Genomic DNA, 24023 nt, shown 5'->3' on the forward strand with positions numbered 1-24023 from the left:
AATTGCATCTGCCATGAATTTGCCCACTCACCCAACCTATCCAAGTCACCCTGCATCCTCTTAGCATCCTCCTCACAGCTAACACTGCCACCCAGCTTCGTGTCATCCGCAAACTTGGAGATGCTGCATTTAATTCCCTCATCCAAGTCATTAATATATATTGTAAACAACTGGGGTCCCAGCACTGAGCCTTGCGGTACCCCACTAGTCACCGCCTGCCATTCTGAAAGTGTCCCGTTTATTCCCACTCTTTGCTTCCTGTCTGCTAACCAATTCTCCACCCACACCAATACCTTACCCCCAATACCGTGTGCTTTAAGTTTGCACACTAATCTCCTGTGTGGGACCTTGTCAAAAGCCTTTTGAAAATCCAAATATACCACATCCACTGGTTCTCCCCTATCCACTCTACTAGTTACATCTTCAAAAAGTTCTATGAGATTCGTCAGACATGATTTTCCTTTCACAAATCCATGCTGACTTTTTCCGATCATTTCACCGCTTTCCAAATGTGCTGTTATCACATCCTTGATAACTGACTCCAGCAGTTTCCCCACCACCGACGTTAGGCTAACCGGTCTATAGTTCCCCGGTTTCTCTCTCCCTCCTTTTTTAAAAATTGGGGTTACATTAGCCACCCTCCAATCCTCAGGAACTAGTCCAGAATCTAACGAGTTTTGAAAAATTATCACTAATGCATCCACTATTTCTTGGGCTACTTCCTTAAGCACTCTAGGATGCAGACCATCTGGCCCTAGGGATTTATCTGCCTTCAATCCCTTCAATTTACCTAACACCACTTCCCTACTAACATGTATTTCACTCAGTTCCTCCATCTCACTGGACCCTCTGTCCCCTACTATTTCTGGAAGATTATTTATGTCCTCCTTAGTGAAGACAGAACCAAAGTAATTATTCAATTGGTCTGCCATGTCCTTGCTCCCCATAATCAATTCACCTGTTTCTGTCTGCAGGGGACCTACATTTGTCTTTACCAGTCTTTTCCTTTTTACATATCTATAAAAGCTTTTACAGTCCGTTTTTATGTTCCCTGCCAGTTTTCTCTCATAATCTTTTTTCCCCTTCCTAATTAAGCCCTTTGTCCTCCTCTGCTGAACTCTGAATTTCTCCCAGTCCTCAGGTGAGCCACTTTCTCTGGCTAATTTGTATGCTTCTTCTTTGGAATTGATACTATCCCTAATTTCTCTTGTCAGCCACGGGTGCACTACCTTCCTTGATTTATTCTTTTGCCAAACTGGGATGAACAATTGTTGTAGTTCATCCATGCAACCTTTAAATGCTTGCCATTGCATATCCACCGTCAATCCTTTAAGTGTCATTTGCCAGTCTATCTTAGTTAATTCACGTCTCATACCTTCAAAGTTACCCCTCTTTAAGTTCAGAACCTTTGTTTCTGAATTAACTATGTCACTCTCCTTCCTCACTCAATCCTCTTCCTCAGCATCTTTACCAATTTGGTTCACACAATCTACATGTAGATTGAAGTCACCCATTATAACTGCTGTTCCTTTATTGCACACATTTCTAATAGGGTAATTGCAAGCAGGCTTTTCCCACTGAGGTTGGGTGGGACTAGAACTAGAGGTCTTGGGTTAAGGGTGAAAGGTAAAAAGTTTAAGGGGAACATGAGAGGAAACTTCTTCAGTCAGAGGGTTGTGAGAGTGTGGAATGAGCTGCCAGCACAAGTGGTGCATACGAGCTCGATTTCAACTTTTAAGAGAAGTTTGCACAGGCACAGTACATGGATGTAAGGGGTATGGAGGGCTATGGTGCTGGTACAGGTCGATGCGAGTAGGCGCAGACTAGATGGAAGAAAGGTCTGTTTCTGTGCTGTACTTTTCTATTACTCTATTACCATTGACTCAACCTGTAAATTAACCTTCAGGGAATGCTCCATGAGGACTCCCATGTTCTTTTGTACCGCAGATTTTTGAGTTTTCTCTCTGTTTAGAAAATAGTCTACACTTCTATTTCTCCTACCAAAATACATGCCCATACACTTCCCAACACTGCAGTCTATCTGCCATTTCTTTTTTTCATTCTCCTAATCTGTCTAAGTCATTTCGTGGCCTCTCTGCTTCTCCAACACTACCTAAGCTTCATATTGTCCACAAATTTAGCCACAAGTGAGACTTGGTCGCAGGAGGGGCAGGACTGGCAGCTCAGCGTTTTGGGGTTCCATGATTTTAGACATGATAGATTGGGCGAGATTAAAGAGTGATGGATGGCATTACAAGTCATGGCAGTGTTCAGTCCAGACAGACTGGAGAGCTTGTCTAGTGAAGATTTTTGGGTAGAACTGAGGAAAAAAAAGAGTATGACCACATTGGTGGGATTATATTATAGAAGACCCAACAGTCCATGGGATTTAGAGAACCAAATTTGTAGAGAGATCAAAACTGTTTGCAAGAAACATAAGGTTATGATAGTACAGTAGGTGATTTTCACTTCCCACATATTGACTGGGGCTCCTATACTATAAAAGAACTGGATAGGAAAGAGTTCATCAAATGTGTTCAGGAAGGTTTCCTTACTCAGTACATTGAAGTGCCATCAAGAAAGAGTGCAATATGGATCTACTATTTGGGAATGAGACAGGGCAGTGATGCAGTTGTTAGGGTGCTCACTACAGCACGTCTGTAGAAGTTCGTGCACATCATCATTGATGTGGAAGGTCCAGCTCTCTTTGACCTCCTCAAAAAGAAGAGGTGTTGGTGAGCTTTTTAGACTGTGTAGATTGTGTTCTGGGACCATGACAGGTTGTATGAGATGTGCTCTCTCTGAAGTTTGAAACTTCTTGTAGTTTCCACTGCTGTGCCACCAATGTAAAGAGCCATTTGAGTGGTGTGAATTCTCCTGAAGTCAAAGACAACCTCCTTTGTCACATTTACATTGAGGAATACTTCATTTGCCTGGCACTAGGCCTTGAGATCTTCCACCTCCTCTCTGTAAGCTGTCTCAAAGTTTCCGGTGACGGGGCCCACCACTGTCGTGCCATCGGAGAACTTGAAAATGTAATTAATCGGGTGTTTGGCTGTGCAGTTGAGTGTGAGTGGAGTGTACAGCAGCGAGCTCAGCACACAGCCCTGTGGGGCATCTGTGTTGAGGGTGATGGGAAGGGAGGAGCAGTAGTGCATCCTGACTATCTGATGTCTGTTGGTTAGGAAGTCCAACACCCAGTTGCACACTGTTGAATCCCAACCAAGATATGGTGTGTATAACTAAACACAGCCCTCCTGTTGTGTTTTAATGTGGGATGCCTGCATGTATGAGTCCAATCATTCAATAGCTACAGGTAACTGAATGGCAAGAATTTTGACAGATGCAAATTTTAATGGATGCAAATTTCATGAGATATAAATTTTAAAACATGGATTAGCAGTTTTCAAAAGTTAGTATTCGTTAAGTTAGAAAATATGTTAGTTCGCTGAGATACTTAAAGTGTTCAAAATACAAACTAACTCATAGAACACAAAATCAAAATCTCCAGTGGCATTTCTGCTGCCTTTTTGTTTATTCTAGAATGGAAATAATTAAATTTTTTGAACTAGAGGTAAATGCAGCATTGTAATTTGAATTTCAACACTTCAATTTCTTAGCATAAATATCTTCCAAGAATTTGTCTCTGGTTGATTGTGTACTTGATAGAAATCAGTGGAAATAAACCTCAGAGGCAGAACACAATAAACTCACCATGATAAACAAAGCACTTATTGTTACCAGATTGGGGTGGATTTCCAGTCAATGCTGCAGAAACTTTGCTTTAAACTTTAAACTCAAACTTAATTTAAAGTGCTTAATCATGTGTAACATGTCTACGTAAACTTATTTGCAGTTTGCTCGTTTATTATTTATCATGTCGTATGGTATGGGCAATCATGCTTTTTCAGGATCATGGCAAATTTTTCTTCAGAAGTGGTTTGCCATTGCCTTCTTCTGGGCAGTGTCTTTACAAGATGGGTGACCCCAGCCATTACCAATACTCTTTAGAGATTGTCTGCCTCATGTCGTCAGTGGTCACATTACCAGGACGTGATATGCACCTTTTGCTCATTTGATCATTCGCCATGGCTTCACGTCACCCTGATCAGCGGGCTAATCGGGTGCCACACCTTGGCCAAGGGTGATCAGCAGGTTCACGGAGGGAAGAAGTGCCTTATACCTCCTTTGGTAAAGACATATTTTCACCCTGCCACCCATTTGCAATAACTTGTAAAACACTGAAAATTCTGCTTTTTTACAATTATCCTGAAACCGTGAGATGCAAAAATAAATAATAGCCACAGAACTTTTTATGAGAACTTCTAAATGCTAACTGTAACTCTTACCGAAACTTGAATACACTATTTAATCTATGTAATTTTAATCAATTACAGTTTAAGTTCCAGTCGATCAGAAATCCAGATGAAATGCTCAATCTATCAATCTTTCAAAACTGCAATATTTAATAGCTTTTCAAAATGTACCAAAGAATTAATCATTCTCATTCTATTTTAATTTCATACATTTACTATTTGAATTTGACTGACAGAAGAATGTGAGAAAGACAGAACATTATAGCTGAACTGAATCCTCATTCCACAAAGCAGCTATATAAAAACATCTTCCAGACTTAGAAAAGAAAGTTTGCTCTTAGACTGTGCTTTTAACAATCTGAAGATACAGTTTACAGCCAACAAATTGCTCTTAATGTTAAGTCATTGATTTAATGTAGAAAAAATAGCTAATTTAAACATAGCCAGCTCCCCCATGCAGCAGTATATTAATGACCTGATAACTTGCTTTCAATAACTAGTGATGTATATTGTAGATTAAATATTAGCTATTATACTAGTGATAATTCCATGTATCATGACTGATCTCCAGAACTTATAGAAAAAGCTTTTTAAGCAAATCCAAGTTTGACATAATTTCACTACCATTTGGTTTAGCTCTATTAACATCATTATTTTGTTTTGCCCCATTGCAAGATTCTGTTATTCATGTAAACTACAAGATAGGAATTAAAAATGATGATTTGCCTAAATTTGGAAGCATTGGGAAAAAATTATACAATCGTCTTTGCATTTTTTTTAGTAAAAAATGAAAACACCGGGTGTTTACACTCCATTGACAGTGTTCTAGAGAATAACCTCATTTGTATTTCTTTCCCACAATTTCAAACAACTAAATGTGATTCAACTGGCTGATTTTCAGATTTTCAGTGAACTGTTATAAATAATGAAACATGTGGCAAAATGGAAAATAATTTTTTAAATGTTACGTGGATTAAAATATAAAATAAAGTCTGAAGTAAATAGCATAGTTTCTGAATAAACATGAATGGTATTTTTCTTCTTTTCTATGTCAATACTCACAGTGATGTTTCCCAGCTGCAAAAATGGAGTTTCATCGTTGGTAGGGTTAATGATGACATAAAACGGAACTGCCATGGATTTATGTACAGTGTCACTAACAGATACCACAAAGTGGTCAGCTGTGGGCTCCATCTGGTTATGCCTGCACTGGACATAGTTGATGTAACCTGCCCTGAGGTGCTGTAGACTGAAGGAAGCTTTAAAGGAACAGATTAAATCAAAAATCTCCAGTTTCAAATTGCATAGAAACATAAGAATGTCTCCAAATAATTCACATTCATGTCACATTCCTTTGTGTGGGATCATGGGAAACAGTCACCAAATTTCTGTACTCTACAAATAGCCCACTTTGAGCGTCTTGCTGAAAAGATCAGTTGCATCAGCAAAAGGAGATGATTTTTAACAACTAGAACAAAATATACATAAGAGAGCATGGATTTAATTTGATAAAAGAATGAAGATACTGAACTTCAGTTCTGTCCGAACAATACTTAATGAAAAACTAATTTGATCTCTTAGGGCTTAATCTGTTGTTCTTAAGTATAGAGCACCTGCTCCGTTAGCTTTTGGGTCAGAAGTTTTATCACAAAACACGTGTATTCCTGAGCTAGTCTCATTTGCCTGTATTTGATCCATATCTAAGCAAACATTCCTACTAATGTACCTGTTGAAATGTTTTTCTTAACATTGTAATTGTACCTTCCTTTTAAAATTCCTCTGGTGGTTGCATATACCCACTACCCTCTACTCAGGTACCTTTTAAATCTTTCCCCTCTCACCTAAGCCTTCTAAATTGAAACTTCTCTATACTGGGGAAAGACTATGAAAATTGGTCTCATCTATGTCCCTTATGATTTTAAAAAGTCCATAAGGTCACACCTCAGCTCTTTTATTCCAGGGAAACCAGCCCCAACTTATTGAGTCTCTCCATTTAACTCAAACCCTCCAGTTCCAGCAACATCCTTGTGAATTTTTGCCTCACCCTCTCTAGGTAATCATACTTCTCTCAAAGGTGAGCAGAACTACACACAATATTCCAGGTAGGGTCTTACCAACATCTTGTACATCTGTGACACAACATCCCAATTCTTTTATTCAGTGCTCCATCTGATGAAGGCCTTCTTCACCACCATGTCTATCTGTGTCTTTTCTTTTCAGGAATTATGTACTTTTACTCCTTGGCTTCTCTGTTTTACAACTATCTGCAGGCCCCTGCCAGTCATGTTGTAAGTCTTGCCCTGCATTCACTTCCTAAAATGTATCACTTTGCACTGTCTGAGTTAATTTACATCTGCAATGCTTAACTGGCAAGTCGTTCACCCACCTAAATACTCTCTCCATCTTACAAAGGCTGAGTGTGCATCACCTACAAAGTGAACTCTAATAACTCACCAAGACTTCCTTGAGAACATTTCACAAATCTGTGACTTCTGTCATCTGGAAAGGCAAATACAGCAGCAATATGGGTATACCAGCACCTACAGGTTCCCTCCAAGTCACTGTATAGACTTGGGAATAGATACCGTTCCTGCGTTGTCACTGGGTTGAAATCCTTATATTGATATATGTTGCAGCACTTAACCGCAAGGTTTGCCCTACTTCATTAATTTTTAATCATTGCTTCAAGAGTAATTTCGTGTGGGCTGTAAATGTTGTGATGAAGAGCAATCCCCGTATCCTATAAAAGTCGTGAAAAATATGAATGATTTGTAGAATTACCATAGAACCATAGAACATTACAGCACAGGAACAGGCCTTTTGGCCCTTCTTGGCTGTGCTGAAACATTTTTCTGCCTAGTCCTACTGACCTGCACCTGGACCATATCCCTCCATACACCTCTCATCCATGTACCTTTCCAAGTTTTTCTTAAATGTTAAAAGTGAACCCGCATTTACCACTTCATCTGGCAGCTCATTCCATACTCCCACCACTCTCTGTGTGAAGAAGCCCCCCCTAATGTTCCCTTTAAACTTTTCCCCCTTCACTCTTAACCCATGTTCTCTTTTTTTTTTCTCCCCTAGCCTCAGTGGAAAAAGCCTGTTTGCATTCACTCTATCTATACCCATCATAATTTTATATACCTCTATCAAATCTCCCCTCATTACTTTATTAGGAGTCTGAAGAGATTTGGCATGTCAACAAATACACTCAAAAACTTCTGTGGTTGTATCGTGGAGAGCATTCCGACAGGCTGCATCACTATCTGGTATGGAGGGGCTACTGCACAGGACCGAAAGAAGCTGCAGAAGGTTGTAAATCTAGTCAGCTCCATCTTGGGCATTAACCTACAAAGTACCGAGGACATCTTCAGGGAGCGGTGTCTCAGAAAGACAGCGTTCATTATTAAGGGCCTCCAACACCCAGGGCATGCCCTTTTCTCACTGTTACCATCAGGTAGGAGGTACAGAAGCCTGAAGGCACACACTCAGCGATTCAGGAACAGCTTCTTCCCCTCTGCCATCTGATTCCTAAATGGACATTGAATCTTTGGACACTACCTCAATTTTTAAAAAATATACAATATTTCTGTTCTTGCACATCTTTTAAAAAATCTATTCAATATACGTAATTGATTTACTTGTTTATTTATTATTAGGTTGTAAATTATTTATTATTGTTATTTGTTTTCTCACTGCTAGATTATGTATTGCATTGAACTGCTGCTGCTAAGTTAACAAATTTCACATCACTTGCCAGTGATAATAAACCTGATTCTGGTTCGGATTCTGATTTTGAATTAGAGGATAAAATGCACCTCTTCAGGGAACAGGGTGGAGAGAATTTTACTTCAATGAGTAGGCCACCATAATGTCCTCCACCATAATTAAAACTAATTATACTTCAGGTTAATAAAATAAATTTGAAATACAGAATGACACAAATGGCAACTGTGCATCCTCTGTACTGTAAAGATTAACGTCAAAAGCACATGAGGCTGATTAAAAAAAAGTACAATCAATCAATATGGAAAGAATATAACTCTGCCATTTGTAGAAGTTAATGTATATATATACCATATATTAGAGTCTTGAATTATGGGAGTTCTACAGGAGCTCTCTCAGAGATTTACCAGGATGCTGACTGGACTAGAGGGGATCTCTTATAAAGATAGGCTGAGTGAGCTAGACCTTTTCTCTTTAGAGTGAAGGGTGATAAATGGTGTCTTGATCGAGGTACATAAAATGATAAGCGGCTTCACTAGCTGGTGGTGTGCTGGTGTCAACCAAAGGTGTTAATGCATTTTTTAATTATTCTTTTACAATCACAAGACACTGCTGGGCATCAAGTACTGCAGGTCTACCCCACCTATGAGTTGCTCATTTGTGGAGAAGCTGGAGGAGCTGGACGTGGTGTGGACCGTGTCGCTACTTGCTGCAGAGAGGCATCGGAGTCGGTGTGTGAAGGCTGTGTGCTGTCCACAGTGAATTATTGGCTTAGTCACTTCTCATGTGATCGTAAGACCCTGTTGGACATTAGTAATGTAAAATACTGCAAGTCTCTTTCACTAGATTATTGTTAGAACCGACAGTGGGGGAGCTGTGTGGCCTTGGTTATAGTGTGGAGTAGGCCTCAGTTGTAATGTGGAGTGGGCCTGATGCCGTGGTGTCTCCTGTTGCAGCTGCCCAGGAGAGGTGACGCTGGAGGCAGTGCTGCCCTCCAGTGTTTGCTCAGTGGAAGACAAGCTGGATTGTATTTGTCTGCAGACAGCTGCGGGCTTGTTCTTGCAGACAACATCCATGGACTCGGGCACTTGTGCTATTTTTTTTATGTTGTGTGACTGTATGATTACTGCTATTTTACATGTGTGATATGTGCTTTGTCCTGTGTATGATTGTCGATACCTTGGCCCTGGAGGAACGCTGTTTTGTTTGGATGTATTCATTGGTATTTGTGTATGGTTGATCGACAATTAAACTTGAACTTGAGATAGAGTGGTCAGCCAGTGCCGCTCTCCCATGGCAGAAATGGTTAATACAAGGGGGCATAATTTGAAGATGATTGGAGGAAAGTACAGGGACGACGTCAGTGGCAAGTTCTTTGCACAGAGAATGGTGGGCATGTGGAACGCCCTACCAGGGCTGCTGTTAGAGGCAGGTATATTAGGAACATTTAAGAAACTCTTAGATAGACACATGATTGGTAGAGAAATGGAGGACTATGTAGGATGGAAGGGTTAGATCGATCTTAGAGTAGGTTAAGGTGTCAGCACAACATCGTGGGTCGAAGGGCCTGTTCTGTGCTGTAACTTTCTACATTCTATGTTCCAATATATATGTATGGGCTTCCATAAACTGGGCATTTGTATTCTCGCATGGTCTATAGATCTATATTTTTGCAGTTACTTTAGTTATTAGGTAGAAATATTACAATGTCTGTTCATTGTATTTGAGATGTGGGGCAGCACAGTAGCCAGTGACTTGGGTTCAATTCCTGCCGCTGTCTATAAGGAGTTTGTACATTCTCCCAGTGACCGCGTGGGTTTCCTCCAGGTGCTCCGGTTTCCTCCCACAGTCCAAAGACACACTGGTTGGTAGGTTAACTGGTCATTATAAATTGTCCCATGATGCAGCTAGGGTTAAATTAGGGGTTGCTGGGTGACATGGCTCGAAGGGCTGGAAGGGCCTATTCCACACTGCAGCTCAATAAATAGATAAATAATTTATTTAAAATATTATATTATACCTATGTTTATTCCAGCATTGCTCTTCTCATATCCTGGTGATGGCAAAATATTCTCCAGATATCCATATTGGGGCAAACTTTCCAGTTCAAAGACAAGTTCTTCTGAGATAGTGTCCTCATCTGTGGCAGAGAGGAAATCCAAATGCAAACTGGTTTGCGATGCTTCATCCACTATAAACATGTCTCCTGTAAAAGAAAAGGTTATACAGTGTATACTACCAAAGTAAGATTTGCAATACCAATATAAAAAGAAATTTCACAGTTCTGCAAGGAAAAGACTGACACATTTATACGGTGGATTTTGCACTCTATTTTGAACTAGCAAGAAACTCATCAACAGTAGATTCTTATCCCTCACCCGCAGCATTGTTTCTGATGTCCTCTAAGAATCCATCTTTTCCTTACTATTCTTCCAGAGCATGTAGTCTTCAATCCCTTTTTTTATTGACTACAAATTTGAAATTGCAGAGGATTCCACTATTACATCCAAACTTGTAAAAAATACTGTTCCACTGTTATCTTTGTGCTATTACATATTCTTTCACAAATTTTATTTTTTTAACTGTTGGTGAAAGTGGTTCCTCAGGGGAATTCAGTCAGAGGTAGAAACATGGCATCATGACAAAAAGAAGGAGGGATGACACAGCAAAGGCATTGTGGGTTCAATGATGAAGCTGAATCCTGGATGGTACATGGTCTCCCTGGTGTTTTGTTTACGGATGTGACTGAACAGCTACAGAGCATACTGAAAGGGAAGTGGGAGATCCAGAAGATGTGGTCCACATTGATTCCCATTACACATGTAAAGTAAATTTGAGGTTCCTGCAGTTACATTTTTGGAAAACTAGGAAGGAAGATTAAAGAGTTGAACCTCAGAATTAGTAATCTTATGATTACTCACAATGCTACACGATGACAAGTACAAAACTGTGAAGGTAAAGTAACTCATGGAAACTAGGGAAAACTAGTTTAAGATCTCAATTGATGCGATGAAGAATGCTTAATTGATTATCTAGTCATAAAGGAACCATTGGGGAAGTGTGACCATCAAATAATGAAACTTTTACACAGAAATTTAAAGTGATGTGGTTCAATGTGAAAATAACACCTTAAATCTAAACAAATGAAACTATGAAGGTATAAGAGGAAAAGCATTGTGGTTGATCAGGATTTATATTGAATGATATGATGAAGAAAAGACAATGGCTAGCATTTAATGCATAATTTGCAGAAAATATGTATTTCTTTAAGGCATAAAGTCCCCTTCTGGTCGCCTCACTATAGGAAGGATGTGGAAGCATTGGAAAGGGTACAAAGGAGATTTACCAGGATGCTGCCTGATTTAGAGAGTATGCATTATGATCAGAGATTAAGGGAGCTAGGGCTTTACTCTTTGGAGAGAAGGAGGATGAGGGGAGACATGATAGGGGTGTACAAGATATTAAGAGGAATAGATAGAGTGGATAGCCAGCGCCTCTTTCCCAGGGCACCACTGCTCAATACAAGAGGACATGGCTTTAAGATAAGGGGTGGGAAGTTCAAGGGGGATATTAGAGGAAGGTTTTTTACTCAGAGAGTGGTTGGTGCACGGAATGCACTGCCTAAGTCAGTGGTAGAGGCAGATACACTAGTGAAGTTTAAGAGACTACCAGACAGATATATGGAGGAATTTAAGGTGGGGGGTTATATGGGAGGCAGGGTTTGAGGGTCGGCACAACATTGTGGGCCAAAGGGCCTGTAATGTGCTGTACTATTCTATGTTCTATGTATAAACACTGGACAGGAAAAGCGGCTGATCCATGATTGAGAGCAGCAATTAAAGGTAGTTTTAACTGCAAGGACAGGGCTTGTAAATGTGTCAGATCTAGCAAATGGCCTGCGACCTTCTATAGATTTTTACAAAGGAAAAGATTCTTAAGAGCAATTATGGGTACCTTGTGAAGCCAGGAGAACTTTAAGTGGGTAATAACAATATTGTGGATCATTAAATACTCTGTGTGTGTTTTCAGGGAGAAATATCCAGTGAGAATGAGGTACTGAAGAAGTATCAGTATGAAATCAGAACTTGAAAGCATAATGGCACTAAAAGCCATTAAATTCCATGGATCAGATGATCAAAACCAGAGTTTTGTAAGAGATAACTATAAAGATAATGAACACTCTGGTTATCATCTTCCCAATTTCTATACATTTTGTAATAGTTCTTGTGGGTTGAAGAAGATTAAATGTGACCGCCCCCCCCCTCAGTTTAAGAAGGTATAAAGATCAGTTGCCAATATGTTGGTCCAGTTTCAGCTAAATGTATGATAAAGGAGTAAGTTCTTGAAATAAATAATGGCACTTTCTAGTTTCAACATGTATATATGAAAGGGAAAGGATATTTGACTAGTCCACTAGAGTTCTTTGAGAATGGGACCTATCCAATAAGGAAAACCTGTCAGCTTGTTGAACTTGGATATACAAAAAACTTTCAATAGTGTAGCTAGTAGGATTTTTGATGAACAAAACAATATGTTTGTGAAGAAGTATTATGACAGGTTACCAAAAATTAGATGGATTTTAAGATGTGTCTTTAAGGAAAAGGAGAAATAGAGATTTGGCAGATGAAGAACATTAGGTACAGAATTCCAGCATTTCGGTTTTAGAATTAATCATGTATATGGTTTTGACAACAATTATACAATTCTCTCTTTACATTTTTGGATAGGAGAAAAATTTAGAAGGATAAAAATATTAAAATCTTAGATGTTCCAACGTAGGGACAATTATTTGCTGTTTAGTATTTCTTTGCTATCGCACAGACTTAATCATTTTATTTTGAGAAAGAATCATACTTAGCAAATATTCTTGACTCTACCTAATAACATTTCATTAATAGCAAACAGAATTGTAGTGTTGGGTACTATTTTGAATCTCTATTTCAATAACTTCAGATTTATATCTATTTATCTAAATCAAAAGCTGCATGTGGGTGATTGCCTACAGCTCCCATATGGGGCTCAGCATCTGTGTCTGATGGCTACAGTACTTCCAGATTCTTAACTCTGAATATAGTGGACTTAAAAACTACTCATATGTATTAATATTTCCTGTGACTTCGCAATCTAGCAGATGGATTGCTCTGTCATTAGTGACCTTGATCAACTTTATGCATGAATGCAGTTTCAATGCTCCTTGCCCATACTAGCTCCTATATCCTCTCTAATGATATGAATGAATCACGTTTCATTCCTGAGTCATAGCTGAAAGGAGATCGTAGTTGGGAGCTTAACATCCTTACTTCTGGGGCGCTATACACGGGCGACCTGAAACAGCAGCTCTCATTGATTCTGATGCAGACTCTGTATGTTGTATCGAAAGGACAGGCAGGTAAGCAGAGGAATGGGGTGGCTCTGTTGATAGAAATTGAAACCAAATCCTTACAAAGAACATAAGAACATAGAAATAGGAGCAGGAGTAGGCCATCTGGCCTGTCAAGCCTGCTCCACCATTCAATAAGATTATGGCTGATTTGGCCATGGACTCATCTCCATCTGCCTGCATTTTCCCCATAACCCCTAATTCCCTTACTATACAAAAATCTATCCAACTTTATATTACAAAGGTGTGACAGAGAATGGGAAGATGTAGAATCTTTGTGGGTAGAGTTAAGAAAGTACATAGGTAAAATGACCCTGACTGGAGATATATTCAGGCCACTGAACAGTAGCCAGGATGTGGGATACAAATTACAATGGGAGATGGAAACGATATGGGAAAAGGGCAATGTTATGATAGTCATGGGGGATTCCAATATTCAGGTAACTTGGGAAAATCAGTTTGATGCTGGATCCCAAGAGAGGAAGTTTGCAGAATGCTTATGAGATGGCTTTTTAGAGCAGCTTGTGGTTGAGCTCTCCAGGGGAAAGGCAATTTTGGATTGGGTGTTGTGTAATGAACCAGATCTGATTAGAGAGCTTAAGGTAAATGAACCCTTGTAAGGCAGTTATCATAATATTATAGAATTCACCCTATAGTTTGAGAGGGAGAAGAAAAAGTCAGATGTATCAGTATTATAGTGGAGTAAAGGGAATTACAGAGGCATGAGAGAGGAGATGGCTGAAGTTGATTGGAAAGGGTCACTGCAGGGATGATGACAGAACAGAATAGCTGGAGTTTCTGGGGTCAATTCAGAAGGTGCAGGAGAGATACAACCCACATGTATGAAGATGAATTCTAAAGCAAGGATGAGGGAACTGTTGAAGGTAAGGTGATACCAAAGTTTGAGAGATAGAGATTGAGATAGAGAAAAAGAGAGATGAGAGTGGACAACGGACCACTGGGAAATGAAGCTGGAGAAGTAGTAGTAGGAGACAAAGAAACGGTGGACAAATTTAATAAGTTACATCAGTCTTCACTGTGGAAAATACTAGCAGTATGCCAGAAATTCAGAAGAGTCAGGGAGGAGAAGTGAATGTATTTGCTATTACTCAGCAGAGGGTTCTAGGGAGGCTGAAAGGTCTGAAGGTAAATAGGTCAAGTGGACCAGATTGACTACACCTCAGAGTTCTGAAAGAGGTACTTGAAGAGATTGTGGAGGCATTAGAAATGATTAAAACTATAATACATAGGAGCAGAATTAGGGTATTTGCCCTGTCAGGTCTGCTTCACCATTCAATCTTAGTTGATCCTTTTCTCCCCTCCTCAGCTAATCTGCCCGGCATTCTCCACGTAGCCTTTGATGCTGTGTCCAATCAAGAACCTATCAATCTTCACTTTAAATGCACCCAACGACCTGGCCTCTACAGCTGCCTGTGATAATAAATTCCACAAATCCACCACCCTCTGGCTAAAGAAATTTCTCCACATCTCTGTTTTAAATGGATGCCCTTCTATCCAGAGGCTGTGCCCTCTTGTCTGAGACTCTCCCACCATGGGAAACATCCTTTCCACATCGACTCTGTCTAGGTCTTTCAACATTCGAAAGGTTTCAATGAGATCCCCTCTCATCCTTCTAAATTCCAGCGAGTACAAACCCAGAGCCATCGAGCGTTCCCTGTATGATAACTATTTCATTCTCGGAATCATCCTTGTGAACCTCCTCTGAACCCTTTCCAATGCCAGCACATCTTTTCTAAGATGAGGAGCCCAAAACTGTTCACAGTACCCAAGGTGAGGCCTCACTAGTGCCTTATAAGTCTCAGCATCACATCCCTGCTCTCATATTCTCGACCTCTGGAAATGAATGTTAACATCGCATTTGCCTTCCTCACCACCTACTCAACCTGTAGGTTAACCTTTAGGTTGTTCTGCACAAGGATTCCCTAGTCCCTCTGCATCTCAGATTTTTGGATTTTTTCCCCTGTTTAGAATATTGTCTGCACATTTATTTCTACTACCAAAGTGAATGATCATGCATTTTCCAACATTGCATTTCATTTGCCACTGTCTTGCCCATTCTCCTAATCTGTCCAAGTCCTTTGGCAGCCTACCTGTTTCCTCAACACTACCTGCCCCTCCTTCATATCATCTTCGCATCATCTGAAAACTTGGCAACAAAGCCATCTATTCCATCATCTAAGTCATTGATATACAGTATAAAAAGAAATGATCCCAACACCAACCCCTGTGGAAAACCACTAGTCACTGACAGCACAACTACCACTCAGCCAATGTTCTAACTACACCAGTAACTTTCCTGTAATACCATGGGCTCTTAACTTAGTTAGCAGCCTCATTTGTGGCACCTTGTCAAAGGCCTTCTGAAAGTCCAAATATACAATATCCACTGCTTTCCTCAAAGAATACCAACAGGTTCGTCAGACAAGGTTTTCCCTGAAGGAAACCATGCTGACTTTCTCCTATCTTGTCCTGTGTCTCCATAACCTCATCCTTAACAACTGACTCCAACATCTTCCCAACCACTGAGGTGTGGCTGAATGGTCTATCATTTCCTTTCTGCTGCCTTCCTCCTTTCTTAAAAAGTGGAGAGACATTTACAATTTCCAGTCCTCTGGCACCATGTCAGAGCCCAATGATTTTTGAAACATCATTACTATGCCCCCAAAATCTCTACTGCTACCTCTTTCAGAACCCTAGGGTGCACTTCATCTGGTCCAGGAGACTTATGTACCCTTAGGTCTTTCAGCTTTTTGAGCACTTTCTCTTTTGTAATAGTAACTACACTCACTTCTCTTCCCTCACACCCTTCAACATCTGGCACACTGCTAGTGTCTTCCACAGTGAAGAATGATGCAAAATATTTAGTTCATCTGCTATCTCCTTGTCCCCAGTTATTATTTCTCCAGCTTCATTTTCTAGCGGTCCTTTATCCACTCTCATCCCTATTATTTTTTACATATTTGAAAAAGCTTTTACCATCCACTTTGATATTGTTTGCTAGCTTACTTTCATATTTCATCTTTTCCTTCCCAATGATTCTTTTAGTTGCTCTCTTTAGATTTTAAAAGCTTCCCACTATCTTTTGCTTTCACATTAGTTTTGACTTCCTTTGTCAGCTATGGTTGTACTATTTTGCCATTTGAGTATTTTTTTGCTTTTACAATACATCTATCCTACACTTTCTTCATTTTTCCCAGTGACTTATCTTTCAAGAATCACTAGATTCTGGAATGGTCACGGTAGATTGGAAAATGGCACAACACTCCACTCTTTAAGAAGCGAGGGAGGCAGGTGAAGGGAATTTATTGGCCAATTAGCCTGACTTCAGTGGTTGGGAAGACATTGCAGTCCATTATTAAGGATAAGATTTCGGGTCACACATAATAAAATAGAACAAAGTCATCATGGTTTCCTGAGAGAGAAATCTCTCCTGCCAAATCTATCGGAATTCTTTCAAGAGATGGTCTGGGTGCGAGTTGATGGGACTTGACAGTTTAAATAGTTTGGCATGATCTAGATGGGCCGAAGGGCCTGTTTCTGTGCTTTACTTTTCTATGCCTCTGTAGACAAAGGAAAGTCAGTGAATGTTGATTACATGGATTTTCAGAAGGCCTTTGACAAGATGCTGCTGCACAGGAGCTAATAACATGGATAGAAGATTGGCTGATGACAGGAAGCGTAGAGTGGGAATAAAGGAGGCCTTTTCTGGTTGACTGACTAGAGCCTTTTCTGGCTGGTGACTAGTGGTGTTCTGCTTTTCATGTTATATGTCAATGATTTGGATGACAGAATTGATGGCTTTGTGGCCAAGTTAGCAGATGATATGAAGATAGGTGGAGGGTGGGTAGTATTAATAGAACATAGAATAGTACAGCAAAGTACAGGCCCTTTGGCCCACGATGTTGTGCCGACCCTCAAACCCTGCCTCCCATATAAGCCCCCACCTTAAATTCCTCCATATATCTGTCTAGTAGTCTCTTAAACTTCACTAATGTATCTGCCTCCACCACTGACTCAGGCAGTGCATTCCACGCACCAACCACTCTCTGAGTAAAAAACCTTCCTCTAATATCCCCCTTGAACTTCCCACCCCTTACTTTAAAGCCATGTCCTCTTGTATTGAGCAGTGGTGCCCTGGGGAAGAGGTGCTGGCTATCCACTCTATCTATTCCTCTTATTATCTTGTACACCTCTATCATGTCTCCTCTCATCCTCCTTCTCTCCAAAGAGTAAAGCCCTAGTTTCCTTAATCTCTGATCATAATTCATACTCTCTAAACCAGGCAGCATCCTGGTAAATCTCCTCTGTACCCTTTCCAATGCTTCCACATCCTTCCTATAGTGAGGTGACCAGAAATGGACAGAGTACTCCAAGTGTGGCCTAACCAGAGTTTTATAGAGCTGCATCATTACATCGCGAGTATTGAGGAAGCAGGGAGGCAGGGAAGCAGAAGGATTTAGGCAGATTGAGAGTATGAGCAAAAATGTGGCAAATGGAATATAGAATAGGGAAGTGTAGGTCAAGCACTTTGTTAGAAGGAATAAAGCCATAGACTATTTACTAAACGGAGTGAAAATTCAAAATCAGAGGTGCAAGGGGACTTGGGAGTCCTTGTGCAAGATTCCTTAAAAGTTAACTTGCAGGCTGAGTCAGTGGTAATGAAGGCAAAATCAATGTTAGCATTCATTTCGAGAGGATTAGACTATAAAAGCAAGTTTGTAATACTGAGGCAGTATAAGGTTTTGATTGGACCGTACTTGGAGTAATGTGAGAAGTTTTGGACCCCTTAGCTATGAAAAGATATGCTGGCATTGGAGAAGGCACAAAGAAAGTTCAAGAATGATTACAAGAAGGAAAGAGTTAACATATTGGCAGCATTTGATGGCCCTGGGTCTGTACTCACTGGAGTTTAGAAGAATGAGAGAGTTATCTCATTGAATCCTGTCAAATATTGAAAGGCCAAAATAGAGTGAATGTCGATAGAATCTTTCCTATTATGAGGTAGAATAGGACCAGAGGGCACAGCCTCAGAAAAGAGGGCCAGCCCTTTAAAACAGAAATGAGGAGGAATTTCTTTAGCCAGTGGGTAGTGAAGCTGTGGAATTCATTGCCACAGGTGGCTGTGGAGTCCAAGTCATTGAGTATGTTTAAAAAGGAGGTTGATAGATTCCTGTTTAGTCAAGGCATCAAAGGTCATGAGGAGGCAGGAGAATGGGGTTGAGAGGGATAATAAATCAGTCATGATGGAACGACAGAGCAAACTCGATGGGCCAAGTGTCCTATCTCTGCTCCTATATCTTATGGTCTAAAAGAGTTATTGCTTTCTATATGGTGACTATCCAACCTAAACACAGGTATTATTTTATTTTTAACCCTCATCTTCAGGCATATAATAATATACTACTGCAATCTACAATACTGACATTATAGATTCAGACTTTACTCAGGAATAAAATAAATTGTCTGGTTTTGGGTATACTTTCCTTGTAAATGTTTCTGCTGTTCAAGTCCAGCATTATGAATGAACCATTTACAACTATTTGGGACTGAGCGTTATTACAAAGTATTCATTCACTGGGGATAGAATTGTATAAAATCAAAGCTCCCGGTATCATGTTACTACAGCATCAGATTATACATTTTACAGTTATCAGATCTCCTGAATGAGATACAATTACATTGAATCCAGTTCATCTGCAGAATGATGAAGGTCCCATGGGAAGCAAGAAACTACACAATTAACTATACTACTCAAATATTCTTAGTCTGAAAAGGATAAGTTATCAGGGCAGAAGAAGTTGGATACATGTTAACAGCAAAGCTGATGTAAGGAATTCCGAACATATAAATTTGATTTTGGAATATGGGTTGGTAAATGTAATTTGATAAAGATTCATACTGTACTGTGTCTGGAACTCTTAAAGGGCATCAACCAAAAAAAAACCAAAGCAGAAACAAGAAGCCAAGCAAATGAGCTAACACAATTTAGTTTGGGGGCCACTAATTTGGATGCTTACTGGTCCATTAACTCCACTCTTTAAGAAGGGAGGGAGGCAAAAGGAAGGAAATTATCAGCCAGTTAGCCTGACTTCAGTGGTTTGGCAGATATTAGAGTCCATTATTAAGGATTAAGTTTCAGGGTATCTGAAGACACATAATAAAATAGGTTAAAGTCAGAATGGTTTCCTTCAGGGGAAATCTTGCCTGACAAATCTTTGCGAATTCTTTGAGAAAATAACTGGCAGGATTCACAAAGGATAGTCAGTGCATAGAGTTAACTTGGATTTTCAGAAGGCCTTTGACAAGGTGCTGCACGTGAGGCTACTAAACAGGATAAAAGGACAAGGTATTACAGGAAAGATACTAACATGGATAGAAGATTGGCTGACTGGCAGGAGGAAAAGCATGGGAATAAAGGGAGCCTTTTCTGGTTAGCTGCTAGTGAATACTGGTGTTCCACGGGGGTCCTTATTGGGATTGTTTCTTTTCACATTATATGTCAATAACTTGGTGAATGGAATTGATGATTTTGTGCCAGGTTTGTAGATGCTATGAAGATAGGTGGAGGGGCAGGTAGTTTTGAGGTAGCAGAGAGTGTACAGAAGGATTTAGATTGGGAGAATGGGTAAAGAAATGGCAGATGGAAAATGGTGTAGGAGATGCAAAGTGAATCAGGAGTCCTTATGCAGGATTCCCTGAAGGTTAAATTGCAGATTGAATGGCCAGAAAGGGAAATGCGATGGTAGAATTCAATTTGAGGACTAGAATATAAAAGAAAGGATGTAATGCTGAGACTTTATAAAGCATTAGTCAGACCACACATGGAGCATACATCAAAGTTGCTGGTGAACGCAGCAGGCCAAGCAGCATCTATAGGAAGAGGCGCAGTCGACGTTTCAGGACGAAGGGTCTCGGCCTGAAACGTCGACTGCGCCTCTTCCTATAGATGCTGCTTGGCCTGCTGCATTCACCAGCAACTTTGATGTATGTTGCTTGAATTTCCAGCATCTGCAGAATTCCTGTCGTTTACGTTTAAATTCACTACTGCGAAGCCTCTTCCGGTGATGCCTACACCGAAGAAGTTTAGATCCTCTCTTCGACGGGAGTTCAGTGAAACCATCTCTCACTGCTCCCCATCTGTAATTTCTTCGGCTCTTCAACTTTTCGACCACACATGGAGTATTGTTTTGTGTCCCTTATCAAAAAAAAAAGATGTGCTGGCATTGTAGACAGTCCAGAGGAGTACACGAGGATGATTCTGAGAATGAAAGGGTTAACATATGAGGCATGTTGCCTGTGGGCCTCTGTTCGCTAGAGTTTAGAAGAATGAGGAGGGATCTCATTTAAACCTATAGAATTTTGAAAGACCTAGATAGAAAGGGTGCAGAAAGGATGTTTCCTACAGTGGGCAGAGACTCAGAATACAGGGACATGTCTTTAGAATGGAGATGAGAATGAGTTTATTTAGCCGTGGGGTGGTAAATCTGTAGATAAGTGTCACAGATGGCTGTGGATGCCAAGTCTTTGGGTATATTTAAAGAGGAGGTTGATAGGTTCTTGATAATTAAGGGTGTCAAAGGTTACAGGAAGAAGGCAGGAAGATGTGGTTAAGACATATAATAAATCAGCTGGAATGGTAGAACAGACTTGATAGGCTGAGTGGCCTAATTTTGCTCCTAAATCTTATGGTCTTTTGGTCTAATTTTACTCGGTAGAACACAATGAATGCTAATAGACTGCATTATGTTTTAATATGCTTTAAGTGGCATTTGCCTGTTTTAAACCAAAGTGTTCTTTGCTTACTTAGCCTGCTCCAAAATCACAGCAGGTTGTATATCAATAGAAATAGGCCCACACCATAATTACTATCTCTATTCCCATCTAAAACAGATGAAATGGTCACCAAGTTAATTAGAATTGTATAAGATGCAAATAGTTCATAACTTTGTTTTGAATCAAATAACGAAATGAGATGTGAGGGCAGGTTTAAGCAAGTGAAATGCAAACTTAACAATCGTCTCAGAATATGTGACCTAGATAAATGTGAGGTGTTGCACCTTGGTAGAGCAAATGCAAGGAGGCAGTGTACTGTTAAGGGCAAGATCCTTAACAGTGTTGCTGAGCAGAGAGATCTTGGGATCCAAGTTTGTAGCTCCTTGAAAGTGGCTACACAGGTCAATAGGGAGATTAAGAAGGCTTATGGAATGCTTGCTTTTACTAATCAAGGTATCGAGTTCAAAAGTCAACAGGTTATGTTGCAACCTTATTAGACTCTGAATCGGCCACACCTGGAGTATTGCATGTTGATCTGGTCCCCCTCCCCCCATGGGAAGGATGTTGAGATTTTGGAAAAGGTGAAGAAGAGGTTTACTAGGATGCTGCCTGGTTTAGAGGGTATGAGCTATCACAAGAGGCTGGATAAACTTGGGTTGTTTTCTCTAGAGCAGCAGAGACTGAGGGGAGATCTGACAGAGGTTTATAAGATTATGAGAGGCATTGATACAGTAGACAGGGAGTATCTGTTTCCCAAGGTTGAAATGTCTAACACCGGAGGGCTTGCACTGAAGGTTAGAGAAGGTAGGTTCAAGGGGGCTGTGAGGGGGTAAATTTTTACTCAGAGAATCACGATGCCTGAAATACGCAGCCTGCTATGATGGTAGAGGCAAAAACATCAGAGGCTTTTAAGCGACTTTGGATAGACACATAGATGTAAGGAAGATGGTGGGATATAGACATGGTGTAGGTAGGAGAGATTAGTATTCAGGTGTTTTTGATTTGCTTTTTAGCTGGTTCAGAACAACATTGTGGGCTGAAGTGCTTATTTCTCTGCTGCGCTGTTGTGTCCTACATTCCGATGTACTGCACTCAAAAGATCAGATGCAGATTGCAATTTGAAATAAAAGAGCAGAGAGATGTTCTTTGAAATATTTTTAAAACTTAAATGACATAATAACCACAACAACATGATTTTGCAGTTTATCTAATCCATTCCCCAATTTTCTAACTACACCAACAAAATCTGTGTGTCATCAAACTATTTACAGCTATGCAAGACTGTGGACTAACCAACTCTAACTGTAGGAGGCTGATTGTTGACTGGCATTACAGTGATGTTCAGATCATAGATAGGGAGAGAGCCGTGGAGAGGTACTGGTGGTGGAAGAGGTCCGTCGTAACAGCAGCCATCCACCGTGCCACTCTCTGCATCAGAGACGATTATTGTTACAGTGTCCACATAAGGACTATATCCTATTTCACCACCTAGAGAGAAGAAGAGATGATTAATGCTTGGCACTCCTGTGGGTCAATATTCTCAACTAAAACTAATGTCCTAAGCACACCCAGGTGATTTTGAGTAAGTTTCTAGCTCGACTTATTAACTTATTGTGCAGAAAATTGTTGGGTTTGATAGAGGTTTAGCCATTCACGGGCAAGTACATCCCAGAAGGGATCTGGACAAGTTCAGTGATAGATGTCACCTCATCCATTTCAACCTGACTCCCGGCCTGAAAAGAGAAGTTAGTTATCACTTCATTATTTCAAACTCTTATTTATTTTTGAATGTAGTATTTACAGCATTGTTAATAACTTAGAATTATATATACACTGTCAAAAGCTGTTAGTGCATTCTGGGGTCTCAGCAAGTATCTTATTAGCATCACACACAAACTGTTGGAGGAACTCAGCAGGTCAGGCATCATCTATGGAAATGAATAAACAAGCAAAATTTTGGCCGTGTGTTGCTTTCCTCCAGCATTGTGTGTATGTTGCTTTGTATTTCCAGCATCTGCAGATTCTTTCATGTTTATAATCTTATTAGCGTGCCTGTAGTGAAAAAGAGTGAAGTTTCACCATAGAGTACTACCCCGTTCCCAGGGATGGAGCATCAGCTCAGTATATCTTCTGCATCACGTTCACGCAAGCGCAGGTAGCTGGATGCCACAGGCAGTGAGTTCAGGTGCTAGGGCTGAATCCAGCTCATTTCAGCCCATTATTTCAAACACTCAGCAGAAAATAGGCCTGCAGGTGATGCAAGAATGCTGTGGGGTCAAATGATGTATGTAGCAGCACATTTAAAAAGCTGCTCCTGTGTTTTAAAAAGACAACTCACAGATTTTGTTGACTTTCATGCTGCTGCAGGCAAACATAAGTGAGGCAAAATTAAAATTTCAGGGAGGAGAAATAGAATCCGAGGTCATCTTAAGAGAAATGTATTGAAGATGCCTTGCCTCCTTTAGGGCACAGGGGAAATCTGTGCAATGCCCCATTGCCTGCCTCGGGAAAGGTGAACTTTGCATTAAGCAAACTTGCTGCATCTGCAAACTGTTTCTCTGTGACAATTTCTTGCCTTGTAGTTCTCTGAGAAATGGAGAAAATCCCAGAGTAATATCCATCCAAATAAAATTATGTGTTTAAAGAGAATTTTAACATTTCAGGGAACTTCAAAGTATTAAAAACAACACAAATAAAATTTCAATGTTAGTACAAAATATGTAAAATAGAAGAAACATCAAAACAAAACTCAACAAATAAAAATAATTATTTTCAAAGAGTCCAAAGCACAGATTGAAGGAAGATAA

General features: G+C 40.1%; 1 protein-coding gene across 1 annotated transcript in view; it reads right to left on the minus strand.

Moving 5' to 3' along the window:
* Positions 1-24023, minus strand: part of frem1b (Fras1 related extracellular matrix 1b) — a 215270-nt gene that overhangs the window by 101790 nt on the left and 89457 nt on the right. The window contains exons 16-18 of the mRNA XM_063064975.1: positions 22510-22704; positions 10063-10248; positions 5379-5575 (exon numbers count right to left, since the gene is read on the minus strand). Of these exons, the coding sequence (XP_062921045.1) occupies positions 5379-5575; positions 10063-10248; positions 22510-22704 (578 nt within the window). The remainder of the gene's footprint in view (positions 1-5378; positions 5576-10062; positions 10249-22509; positions 22705-24023) is intronic.

This window comes from Mobula hypostoma, chromosome 12, assembly GCF_963921235.1.
Source record: "Mobula hypostoma chromosome 12, sMobHyp1.1, whole genome shotgun sequence".
In the NCBI taxonomy this organism is placed as follows: domain Eukaryota; kingdom Metazoa; phylum Chordata; class Chondrichthyes; order Myliobatiformes; family Myliobatidae; genus Mobula; species Mobula hypostoma.